This window comes from Astyanax mexicanus, chromosome 17 (assembly GCF_023375975.1).
Source record: "Astyanax mexicanus isolate ESR-SI-001 chromosome 17, AstMex3_surface, whole genome shotgun sequence".
Classification (NCBI taxonomy): domain Eukaryota; kingdom Metazoa; phylum Chordata; class Actinopteri; order Characiformes; family Acestrorhamphidae; genus Astyanax; species Astyanax mexicanus.
The window spans coordinates 2405838-2417733 of record NC_064424.1 but is presented as its reverse complement, the minus strand read 5'-3'; the positions used below and the strand labels follow the sequence as shown (position 1 = coordinate 2417733).

The 11896-nt window shown below is 35.1% G+C and overlaps 1 protein-coding gene across 2 annotated transcripts; it reads right to left on the bottom strand.

The window, feature by feature from the left end:
* Nucleotides 1-16: 16 nt before the first annotated feature.
* si:ch211-222n4.2 (CCDC92 and CCDC74_C domain-containing protein) lies at nucleotides 17-11166 on the bottom strand. Of its 2 annotated transcripts, none has more exons than XM_022666491.2 (7): nucleotides 10699-11166; nucleotides 7837-7884; nucleotides 4737-4854; nucleotides 2716-2929; nucleotides 2175-2275; nucleotides 1517-1573; nucleotides 17-176 (listed from the first exon to the last, which is right to left on the bottom strand). In XM_022666491.2, the coding sequence occupies exons 1-7, from the start codon at nucleotides 10811-10813 to the stop codon at nucleotides 41-43; spliced, it is 789 nt and encodes a 262-aa protein (XP_022522212.2). In that variant the 5' UTR covers nucleotides 10814-11166; the 3' UTR covers nucleotides 17-40. The 2 variants fall into 2 exon arrangements, with proteins under 2 accessions (XP_022522212.2, XP_022522211.2); XM_022666490.2 differs by having other exon boundaries at nucleotides 1517-1576; nucleotides 10699-11165.
* Between the last annotated feature and the right edge of the window lie 730 nt (nucleotides 11167-11896).

Below are 11896 nucleotides of genomic sequence, written 5' to 3'. Positions count from 1 at the left end.
GAGTGTATTAATCAGCACTTCTGCTTAAAGTTTAAAGGTCTCAGGTTACTGTCCGGCGTAACCGGTTCCTCTGCAGTGCCCGGCTCCTCCTCTGTCTCTCGGCGAAGCTGGTGCTCAGGGTTTGTTTAAGGGCAGGAAGAGTCATTCTCTCGGCTGTTTTGGCCTGGCACAGGGGCCTTTACCACACAAAAAGAAGAGATAAAAACATTGTAGTTATTTTTTAAAAATTATTGTAGCTAGGCAAATTATCCCCCCCATTCAGCTGTTACTCAGCTGTATATCCCCCTATCACTAGTGATGCTCCAACACCAGGAGGGTGAAGACTAGCACACGCCTCCTCTGACATGTGAAATCGAGAGACTCCGCCTCTTTTAGAACTGATGCTGATGCTGCCGCATTACCGAGTAGCATCACAGCACTAACGCTCTGAGGAAAGCGCAGCGACTCGGTTCTGATACATCAGCTCACAGATGCAGCCTTGTGCTGATCCACATCACCCTAGAAGTGATGAGGGGGAAAGAGCAAAATCTACTGTACCTACCCAGAGAGAGAGAGCAAGCCTAATTGATGGGCTGGGTATCGTTTTAACCTTTTCAATACCAGTACCGATACGATACGTTGAATTCGGTACTGATAGCCAAACAATCCTTTTTTGAAATACCTTTTTCTAAATCGTAACCAAAAAAATACAAAAAGCGATGAGCCGATATGAGTAATCTCATTCTCATACTGTCACCAGGAGAGACTCAAACAGTGAGCATGTTTGTGGTGCTTTATTAAGAACAAAAATCATTGCTTTTTTTTCCTACACATTTTGAGAGTTTTAATGTGATTTTTAAAAGATTTCAGCATTACGTTGACAAAATTTAGTTTTATTAGTGGCATCAGTCACTTAAAAAAAGTATTATAATCATGATTCTTTTTTGAATGCTGCTAGTTCTCTGTATTTTCGAGAGGAGGGCCGTAATAATAGTGTAATGTGGTTTAGGTGTGGCAGACTAGAGCTTTTTTACTGTATTTTAATATCTCCGACAGAGAGAGAGAGAAAGAGAAAGAGCAAGACAGCGTGAGTTGGCAAGAGGTATAGCAAGTAAGAGCCCCTGAGACATTAGTACAGTGGTGGTGTGTTGACAATTTGAATGATCACTGTGCATGTTTCTCCATTAAGGTTGTTTTTACCAATGTAAAAGAGAAAAATAATTTTGATACCCAGCCCAACTGCCGAGTAGCATCACAGCGCTAACGCTCGGAGAAAAGCGCAGCGATTTGGTTCTGATACATCAGCTCACAGACGCAGCCTTTTGCTGATCCACATCACCCTAGGAGTGATGAGTGGAAAGAGCGCCATCTACTGTACTGTACCCACCCATAGAGAGAGAGCAAGGCCAATTGTGCTCTCTCTGGGCTCTGGCTGCTGATGTCAAGCTGCATGACCGGGATTCGAACCAGTGATCTCCCACTAATAGTGGGAGCGCTTTAGTTCAATAGCTTGACTGTTTATAGCGCTGTGACTTACAGTCCTCGGGTCAGTCCGGGAAAAGGAAGCTGTGGAAACCTCTCTGGCTCCTCAACTCTGCTAAGAAGAAAATGATCAATAATATTATCATTAAGTAAAACTTCCCAAATCTGATTTGTCCTCACACTCTTTCATCACTCTTTATAATGTGAGCCATATATCTGACATTGACCTGAACAGTCTGCCCTGTGTAATTGATGTGAGCGCTTCACGTGAAGTTTCGCTTTCACTCTGCCCAGAGCTATGAATGAGTTCAGGCTGCACTGCTTAACACTGAGATTCACTCGAGTCTTGATGTAAAAACACTGCATCATTCAGCCACAGACAGCCCGCCCTTTCTATAAACATAATCTTTAAGATTTACTGTATATTTTTCTTTAAAGCAGCAGCCTTGCTGTCGTGCTTGGCCATTTCATTAGAAACACTGAGCAGTTACAGCACAAGTCCTCTAATGTTATTGGAACAGAGACATGAATCCAAATATTATTGTGCCAATCAGAAATAAGTATTAGATGTCAACTGCTTCAAACTAAAAGATTAAAAAGAAACATTACATTTGGGCTTTTTTTTACGTTTTGTGTGAATGTAGCCTTAAAGAACCTGCTTAAAGTTCTTTTTGGTTCTTTTTGTAATAAAATTGTGAAGGAAAGTTGTTTACCTTTTCTCATCGGCGAGGTAGGCTTTGGTCAGTAAATAATTCTCTGGGCTGATTTTCCTGTTGAGAACTATCTCCCTGAGAACAGCCTTGATGCGCAGTATCTGCAAAAAGCATAAAATATCAGTGCTGAGGTTTAACTGTGAGAATTTATACTAGAACAAGTGAAACAAAGACAGAAAATACAGGTAAGATAACAATTCACTAACCCTGTCGAGTAGCAGAATATAAATACTGCTTTATCTTATAGGTTATCTGTACTTTTCTGGAGTAATTATTTTACATTTTCACACAATAATCAGAACTTTCTACACCTAAAAATAGCCTCGTTACTCCTATTTTTTATTTCATTTCAGCTGGTTTTCATTCCGGCTTCTCATCATTTAATAAAACCCCTCTCCAGATAAATCTCTCCATCCAGATAGAGTGAATCTGATTCTGATTGGATGTAGAGAAGAAGTATAAACATATACCATTCCGACTCCCTATTGGTTTATACTGTGATCCATCATCACACCTGCACACTTTTGTTCACTATACTCACCTCCTGAGACTGCAGGCTGTTGGCGTTGTAGAGCTGCCGTATGAGGACCTCACACTCCTGCAGGGTGGGGGCTCGGGGGGGTTGGGACGGGTTGCAGTGGATCCTTAATGGGTGTAAAGAGGTGATGAGGGCCCCTGTGGCCCCTGAGATCAACTCAGTCCCACCTGATGCTGCTGATAGAGTCTCTGAGGCTTCACCTTGAAGCGTCTGACAGCTAAAAAACGTCATATTCACAAACAAACTCGTAAAAACACTTTCTGAAATATTACATATCATAAATTTCTGGAACAAATGAAGAGATCACTTCAGTTTCTGAATCAGTTTCTCTGATTTTGCTATTTATAGGTTTATGTTTGAGTAAAATGAACATTGTTGTTTTATTCTATAAACTACAGACAACATTTCTCCCAAATTCCAAATAGAAATATTGTTATTTAGAGCATTTATTTACAGAAAATGAGAAATGACTGAAATAAAAAAGATGCAGAACTTTCAGACCTCAAATAATGCAAAGAAAACAAGTTCATATTCATGAAGTTTTAAGAGTTCAGAAATCAATATTTTGTGGAATAACCCTGTTTTTTAATCAGTTTTCATGCATCTTGGCATCATGTTCTCCTCCACCAGTCTTACACACTGCTTTTGGTTAACTTTATGCTGCTTTACTCCTGGTGCTAAAATTCAAGCAGTTCAGTTTGGTGGTTTGATGGCTTGTGATCATCCATCTTCCTCTTGATTATATTCCAGAGGTTTTTAATTTGATAAAATCAAAGAAACTCATCATTTTAAAGTGGTCTCTTATTTTTTTTCCAAAGCTGTATATACTGTATAAATGAATGTAATGTACACTGCCTGTTAAACTATTGTCATGTATCAATATTGAAGGTAAACATCTAAGGAGATAGTAGCTGAAACTATTAAATCAGGCAGGTAAAGAACTGTCCAATCTGTATTATTAAACAGTGGAAGGACAGTGGGGTAACATATTCTTTCAGAAAAAAAAATCTAATCTTGAACGTTTGGTAAAATCAAATCAAATGGTATTAAAGCAGCACTAGAATTCCAAAATTGACATTTAATAGTGAAAGTAAGAGCTTTACCACACACAATGCAGTGAAGGGAACTCAACGAATTAAAGGGACAGCTGTATAGCTTCAGTAAAGATAACCAGCAAAAACAGCTCAGGTCTAGTTTCAGCAGTGTTATGTGCCCAAAGCATAAGGGCAATGCCAGGATTCATGGGGGTCAGATAGTGAAAGAGTGCTGAGGGTTCAGGGAGCAAGAGATCTTCACACATGGATTCTCCACCACAGAGTCCAGACCTGAACTGACCATGGCTTAGGCTACATTCACACTACCAGGCAGAAGTGACTCAAATCTGATTTTTTTTCATGGCTGTGTAAACGTGCCAAATTGAATTTTTTTCTAATCAGATTTGAGTGATTTCCATATGTGATCCTAAATCAAATATGTATCCGATCCATAGATATGCGACATAAATGTGAACGGTTGAATCTGAATTCATGCGTCTTTTTGCTTTTACGCATTAGCATTAGCGCTACGTGCTTCTGTCTCGTACCCACACTGCATCTCTTGGTGCAGCTGTGCAGCTATAGCTGCAAAAAACAGCAAAAGCAAACCACCTGTCCTTTTTTCTCCTCCTGGACCTGAACATGAACTTCAGAGCAGCTGTTTACTGTTTCTCCACTCCAGCAAAAGATGCTCCACATATGAGCTGCTAACTCATCCATCTCCCTTTATAAAGCTACGAGTCTCTCCTCTCTCTAATATGAGGGTTTTTGTTGTTGGTGAAGAAGGAGGCGTTTATACAGGTGTCAATGTGCAGCATGTGAGACGGTGATTCAGGAACAGATTCTGTGTTCACATTACACACAGATACAGATCACTTACATTTACAGTGAATGTGAACCGTCAAGATCCAATCTGTCAAATCCCATCTGAGCAAAAAAATCAGATTTGAGCAATGTGGATTATAATGTGAATGTAGCCTAATACGTTACCTGAGGTTTGTATTCGGGGGCAGGTGTGTGTCTTTTAGTTTCTCATCAAGGTAAATTCCTTTCTGTGTTTTAAACGTAGTGGACTCTCTTCCATTTTTGTGTCCTTTGTAACTGAGTCCTAAACAAGGAATATACAATTACAATGAGAAAAAAATGAAAACCCTCTATAGCAGGGGTGTCCAAACTACGGCCCGCGGGCCATTTGCAGCCCGTTTCCTTTTTTGGAGCGGCCCGCGAGGTATTTTAGAAATAGAATGAAAGTTGTCCCGCTGTTAAGCAGTTTTTTATAATGTGAGATTAAAAGTTTGAACTCCAGGGGCCAGTTGTTCAGAGGTAATCTGATCGGATTTTGGTTATCGGATTGGATCAAATCTGAAAAACGGGTTGTTCAAAAGGAAAAGAAGCATTCTGAAATCGGATCAGATCACGTAATCCAATCCTAGTTTGTAAATGGATCAAACCTTCAGTTTCTGTTGTTCAAAACTTTTCAGTAGGATTTGGATAACTTTGATCCAAAAAAACAGGATTACCCTGATCCCAACAAGGAGTAGGATTTCAAGGGGGATTTCAGGAAGTAAATGTGGTAAAACTTTAAAATCAAAGTTTTAAAGTAAAAAAAAAATACATTTGTACAATTTAGTGTATATACATTTACTTCTATTTTGCACTTGACCTGTTTAACCGTTACAGTAATAAAGTAGACATTGGCTACCAATTAAGCCTTTTACTATAGTAACGTAAAAATAAAAACAATCTTGACCCCATTAAATAAACCCCCCAAAAGATTTCAATAACAAACAAAAATAATATATTCATTTTTTCATCTTCGTCACTGTCATTCATCACTGTATATTAATGTCAAAGAAACATTTATCAGATATGAAGCTGTCAAAAATAATTTCGAACAATTGAAAAGAACACCAGATTTTGTTCTGGTTCTTCAACAGGCTCAGGTGCATCATAAACATCACAGAGAGGGACATTATGTCTGGTAGCAACGTTGTGCAGGACAATACATGCAAGTGTTATGTTGCATGCTCCCTGTGGTTCGACTCGCAAATAGTTAAGGCATGCAAAGCGTCTCTGCAGAACACTCGATTGCTCGTATTGTTTTGCAATAAGCAGTATCTTGTTACGGCAAGAAAAGGAGTCATCAACTCATGTTGGTTCTTCTACCTGTTCTTTACATAGCTGGTAATCCGGATTAGGTAATCCTGAAAACTGTGTTTCTGGATGAGGTTGATCCAATCCAATATTGCTTTGAAAAACTGGCTTAAAAGTAAGACAGATCACCTTATCCTGGATAGCAAAAAATGTGATTACCAAATCTGGATAATTTTGATCCGGATTACATTTTTTGAACAACTGGCCCTAGGTGTCAGAAACGGGCCAAAGAGTCTAAAAGTGGAGAGGGTGCACATTTCTAGCGCAGAAAAAGGACAAATGAGTCTAAAAGTTGCTGTAATTAAGGAGTTTAATATTAAGAGACATCATGAAATAAAACATCAATTTGAAAAATCTTAGTTTACACAACACTGTCAAAGATAAAGATAGTAAGTCAAGTAAAATGGTGTGTAAATGAAATAATCAGGAAAATGTATTATTTAAAGTGGTATATTTCATTATTTGTTTTATTACAGAGTCTGTGGCCCCTGACTTCAAATATATTTCTCCTTCTGGCCCCCAACAAAAAAACGTTTGGACACCCCAAAGATCTGGCCCACAAAACAATTTGACTGTTCTATCAGTAAATCACCTGTTACACCTAATATATTATTTTAATGATTTTGTGGCTACGTTTATCAACTTTACAGACTCCTTTAATGAGCTAGTTTCTTAGAAATAGCATTGGAGAAGTCCAAATTAGTCTTATGCTGTAAATGGTCAATTAGTAATAAATCTGGGAAAAGGACAGGCCAAGGAAGTGTTGCAGTCTGTTGGAGACGTTACTGTGAGCGAGCATCATCCTGCTGAAAAATCAAATGTAATTACAGACTATGCTTTAGACCTTGCATTGACTCCATGCTTATTCAATGTCTATATATATATATTTTTTTTACTACATTGTAAATTACTACTGAAGTCATCCAGACCATTTAGAAACACATAAACAATAATTTAACAAATAATTTTTATTATGTGCATGATTTCTTAATGTTTTCTTTACAGTCTGGAGTTCAGCACAGCTGTTAACTGAAAGCCTGAATTCCAGGTGACTCTACCTCATAAAACTGACTGAGAAAATCCAGCAGAGAAAGCTGCATTTATTTGTACTACTTTGAAGTAAGTATAAAACATATTCATAACATAACACTTTTTGTTTATAAAATAATTCCATAAGTTTTTAATCTAATATTAATCTACAATACAGAACATTTTAAAATAATGAAAAAAAACCCACTGAATTTAAGGTGTGTCCATACATTTGACTGGTATTGAATATCCTCAAGCCCAGTTTTGCTTTATGCCATAGAGGGACAGCCTGTACCTGTTATACCTAATCTAATTTATTCTTAATTTTATATTTTATTTAGTTATTATCTTCGTTTTTTTCCTTTTTATTTTGTTACTTATTTTATTTTATTTTTTTTTTATAATTTTGTATTATTCCTTTTTAACTTATTTTAATTTTCTTTTACTATTATTACTATTATTATTTTATTATTGTTATTATTATTGTTTTTTTGTTCATTCATTTATTTGTATTTTTATTATATTATGTAAAAGTTAGTTTTAGCTTAATTTTAACTTTTTTTGTTGTTGTTTTAATCTTATCCTTTGATCTTAATTTCATAGCAATTAAAAGTTTAAATAAATAATATTATTTTTATTCCATTTTTATTTTTTATCTATTTTAATCTTTTATTGACTTTTTTTTAATGATTAAATGTAGTTATTATTTTCTTTGTCATGTCAATCCCTCATGCCTTCATGTCAAAATAATACTTCCGAGTCAAAATAAAGGCTGATTGATCGATTAATATTTATTTAGTTGTTCATCAATTGTTTTTAAACCAAGGAAAGAAGTAATGGAGCAAAACATGCACAAAAAAACAGGTAATATTATTACAATTAATACAAAATAATCCCTGTAACTCACCTTTCCTGCCTGAGTGTAGAGGCTCCATGATCAGCTTAAACTGCAGCTCTTTTTTCAGCCCATGTGTGAAGAAGACAAGACAAGACAAGACAAGACAACACTGATTGGAAAGACGGTGAAAGATCACACACCCCAGCCTCTAATCTGAATAAACGCAGTCAGGTGTTTATAATAAGAATGAAAGATGATCCTTTTCCTTTAAACTAATCAGAAAATGGTCTTTGTGATGACGGGCGGCGGCTCTTTCAGGGTGACAGTAGTGATGTAAAGTGATATCAGGCCTCTGCAGTTACACAACCCCATTCTTTCATTTTCCTTTTAAACATGATCTCCTGCAGACGCCACTATACCCTATCACTCCATCACCAGCGGCCCCCCAACACAGCACGCAGGGGGTCTGTTTAATGTTAATGAGAAAAGGAATATTTTACAGTGTGTTCAGGAACACTAGAGTAATGGATTAAACTTGGGGAAACTGTTGTTTTAGTTATTCATTAGTTACTGGGGTAAAAAATGTAATAAAGTCGTGCTGTAAATTAAAATATAGTAGAAATCAATGAAACTGACAACTCAAATGGCAATAAATGCAATTTGCAGCTCTTTAAAAAAATAAGAGAGCACTTAAAAATTATGAGTTTCTTTGATTTTATCAAATTAAAAACCTCTGGAATATAATCAAGTGGAAGCCATCAAACCAAACTGAACTGCTTGAATTAAGTTATCCAAAAGCAGTGTGTAAGACTGGTGGAGGAGAACATGATGCCAAGATGCATGAAAAAAATTGTGAATAAAAACCAAAGTTATTTCAGTCATTTCTCATTTTCTGTAAATAAATGCTCTAAATGAGAATATTTTTATTTGGAATTTGGGAGAAATGTTGTCTGTAGTTTATAGAATAAAACAACAATGTTCATTTTACTCAAACATAAACCTATACATAGCAAAATCAGAGAAACAGAAAAGTTCGAAAAAATTGAACTGAAGTGGTCTCTTAATTTTTTTACAGCTGTATACATCATTATATATACACTATGTTTGTAACATATATGATATATGCATAAATATATATCTGTGTATCGTCGCTGTCCATTGGAAAACAAGTATCTCCATTTTTGCAGATTTTTAGTTTACTACATAATTTGAACACACAAACTCTCCCTTACACTGTGTTAAAATGTCTTGAATTCTTAATGTTTTTGAAAATGACCTGAAATAAACTCTTTTTACATTTTTACATTGACGTCCACTTTTTCCACACTCCTGTAAAGTTGCAGTTTTGGAGATACTTGTTTTCCATTAGACCACGACAATATGTACATATATTATAAATATCTATAAAATTCATATTCATATGGTATTATACATTGCATTAATATATGCAATTTTAGATCAAAACTAAAGGCATCCAAACTATGAAGAAAAACATATGGAATTATTTATTAAACAAAAAAAGTGTTAAACAAACCAGCATATGTTTTATATTTTAGCTTCTTCAAAGTAGCACCTCTTGTTTAGATGATCAGTTTTGAACGTCTCTGCTGGATTTTCTCAGTCAGTTTTATGAGGTAGAGTCTCCTGGAATTCAGGCTTTCAGTTAACAGCTGTGCTGAACTCATCAAGAGTTAATTACTTGAATTTCTTGTCTCTTAATAAAGTGTTTGAGAGCAACAGTTAAAGTAAAGTAGTGAAGAGGTAGAGTTACAGGTATACAGTGAATAGTGAATATTTGAGTAATGTTCGAATCCAGGTTATGAGAAGCAGGAACTACTCAACTAAGTAAAGAGAGTACTCTTTGTCTTCCTTTAGAGACACTGCCTGTATTATCTACTGGTCACATAACAACATTTTACTCAATTGATTGAAAACATGATGATGGGAATCCCAGTCAAAAGTTTCTACCGTCAGGCCAGAAAATAACATGGGCCAGCTAAAATTTCTTAGGGAATTTTATGTTTGAAACTAGTTTATTAACTAGTTTAAGATTTAAGTTTTATTGGTTATTAATTGAGGAAGGATAGAGACATAAGCAAACATGAGACTCACAAAAGAAAAAGAAAGAGACGAAGAAAAAAAGGACGAAGAAAAATCAATACAGGGAAAGATGATGGAAAACAGGAAGGGATAGAAAATAAAATTAAATGTTGGTAGAGATTGATTTAGTAATTCATGGGAAAAAAGGAAAAATAAATAATAAATGAAAAAAAAACCCCAACAAATTTCTAAATAATACCAAGTGTTGTTGGGTTGGGTACTAGATCTCAGTTTAGCTGTTCTCACAGTGGATTGGTTGATTTTGTTGGGTGATTACTGTCGGAAGGATTTTATTTTATATTTTCAGATTTTTTCCATTGATATATGATCTAATAATATATTTTTCCATTGAATGATAGTGATTCTGTTTCTTGACTTCTTGACCAGTTAATGAGGTTTTCTTTGCGATGGTTAGAGCTGTAAGTAAAGCAGTGTATTAATGTTCTAATCCAGATTATGAGAAGCAAGAACTTTTCAACGTAAGTAAAGAATGTAAAAAATGACTTTAAGAAGAAACGAAGGTCAGTCGATCTGAAAAGAAGAATTTCAAGAACTTTGAAAGTATCCTTAAAGTGCAGTTGTAAAAAAGACCAGCAATAACATTTCATAATGCTGAAACTGGCACTCATCAGGACCACTCCAAAAAATGATGGAAGAGCGAGAGTTTCTTCTGTTGTACTGGACAAGTTCATCAGAGTTACCAGCTTCAGTATTTTGGTTTAACACTGTTTTTAAGTTACTACATGATTCTTTATGTGTTTCTTCATAGTCTGATTATTTTTATTTATATTTATTTACTATGTCTGGAAATAAATAAATAAATAAAGTTACCTTTATTCTGTCGAGTTAAGCGCTCGATTTCTGAGTGCAGTTCTCTGAGGGTTTCTTTGTGCTGCTGTTGTAGGAAATCGACCTTCCTCTCCAGAGAGCCGACGAGTGCATCCATTCCAACAAAAAGCCTTTCTTCTCCTTCTCTACATTGATTTTTCTCTAGTCTGTGACCTACAGCCTGAGCACCTTCATGTTTTACAGCAGAAATGACTCAAAACCTCTGATTTAACCCAAACTCAGACAGAATCAGTGATACACTGGTTTCTGTTCATACACAGTGTTTCACAACCACAGAATAAACCGAATTAAAGCCGTGTTAGGAGATCAGAGCAGGGCTGTGGACTGGTCTGAGTGTTTTCTTCTCCAGCTGATCATCACACTCCTCTGTCTGTCTGTCTGTCTCTCTGTGTGTTTACAGGCGTTACTGCGGTGATACAGGATCAGGCCCAGCTTGTCAATCATCACCTCCACAACAAATAATCCCTCACATACACTTATATATAAATATATAAATATAAATATATATATATAAATATTTATGTAGAGACTGGCTTATCTTTGATACACTAGCCTTCTAATCTACATTTCTAATCACCATCAGAAAGCCTGTGACTGTTTTAAATGACTTTTTAGTAATTTTTAATTACTTTTATTGATTAATACTTTTATTTATTGATTTATTATTTATTTATTTTTATTTCATTTGTATTTTATTTTAATGTTTTATTTTTTCATTCTTGTTCTTTCATAATTTTTTACATTTTACTTTACTTTTACTATTATCTATTTACTTATTTTATATTTTATACATTTTTTACTTTTTGTGTCATTTTTTAAAATATTTTAGAATTTTCTGTTTTACATATATATATTTGTATTAAATGTTGATTTAAAATTAGTACATCTTTTATTTATTTATTTTACTATTTTATTTCTTATTATTTCTCATCTAATTTATTATTAAATGTGTTCAATCCGTTGGATGTTCTAAATGCTTGGCAACATTGTAAATGAGGGTCACCCTCAATGTCCCCCCCCCCCCCCCCCGAGTGAAAATAAAGGCTGATTAATTAATTGATTGATTGATAGCCTTTGTAAAAAAAAAAGTTGCATATTTAAATATAATAGTGTACTTGAACTATACGCAGAGTAATTAAAGTATACTTTTTCTCCTAAGCAGTATTTAAATATACTTTGA

What these genes read in the sequence shown, in the direction of transcription:
- si:ch211-222n4.2 (XM_022666490.2), bottom strand. Translation starts at nt 10,813, where the DNA reads ATGGATGCACTCGTCGGCTCTCTGGAGAGGAAGGTCGATTTCCTACAA. An exon ending in CTTAACTCGACAGAATAAAG is followed by an intron (nt 7,885 to 10,698) that starts GTAACTTTATTT and finishes GGCTGAAAAAAG; the next exon opens with AGCTGCAGTTTAAGCTGATC. An exon ending in CCCCCGAATACAAACCTCAG is followed by an intron (nt 2,930 to 4,736) that starts GTAACGTATTAG and finishes GACGTTTTTTAG; the next exon opens with CTGTCAGACGCTTCAAGGTG.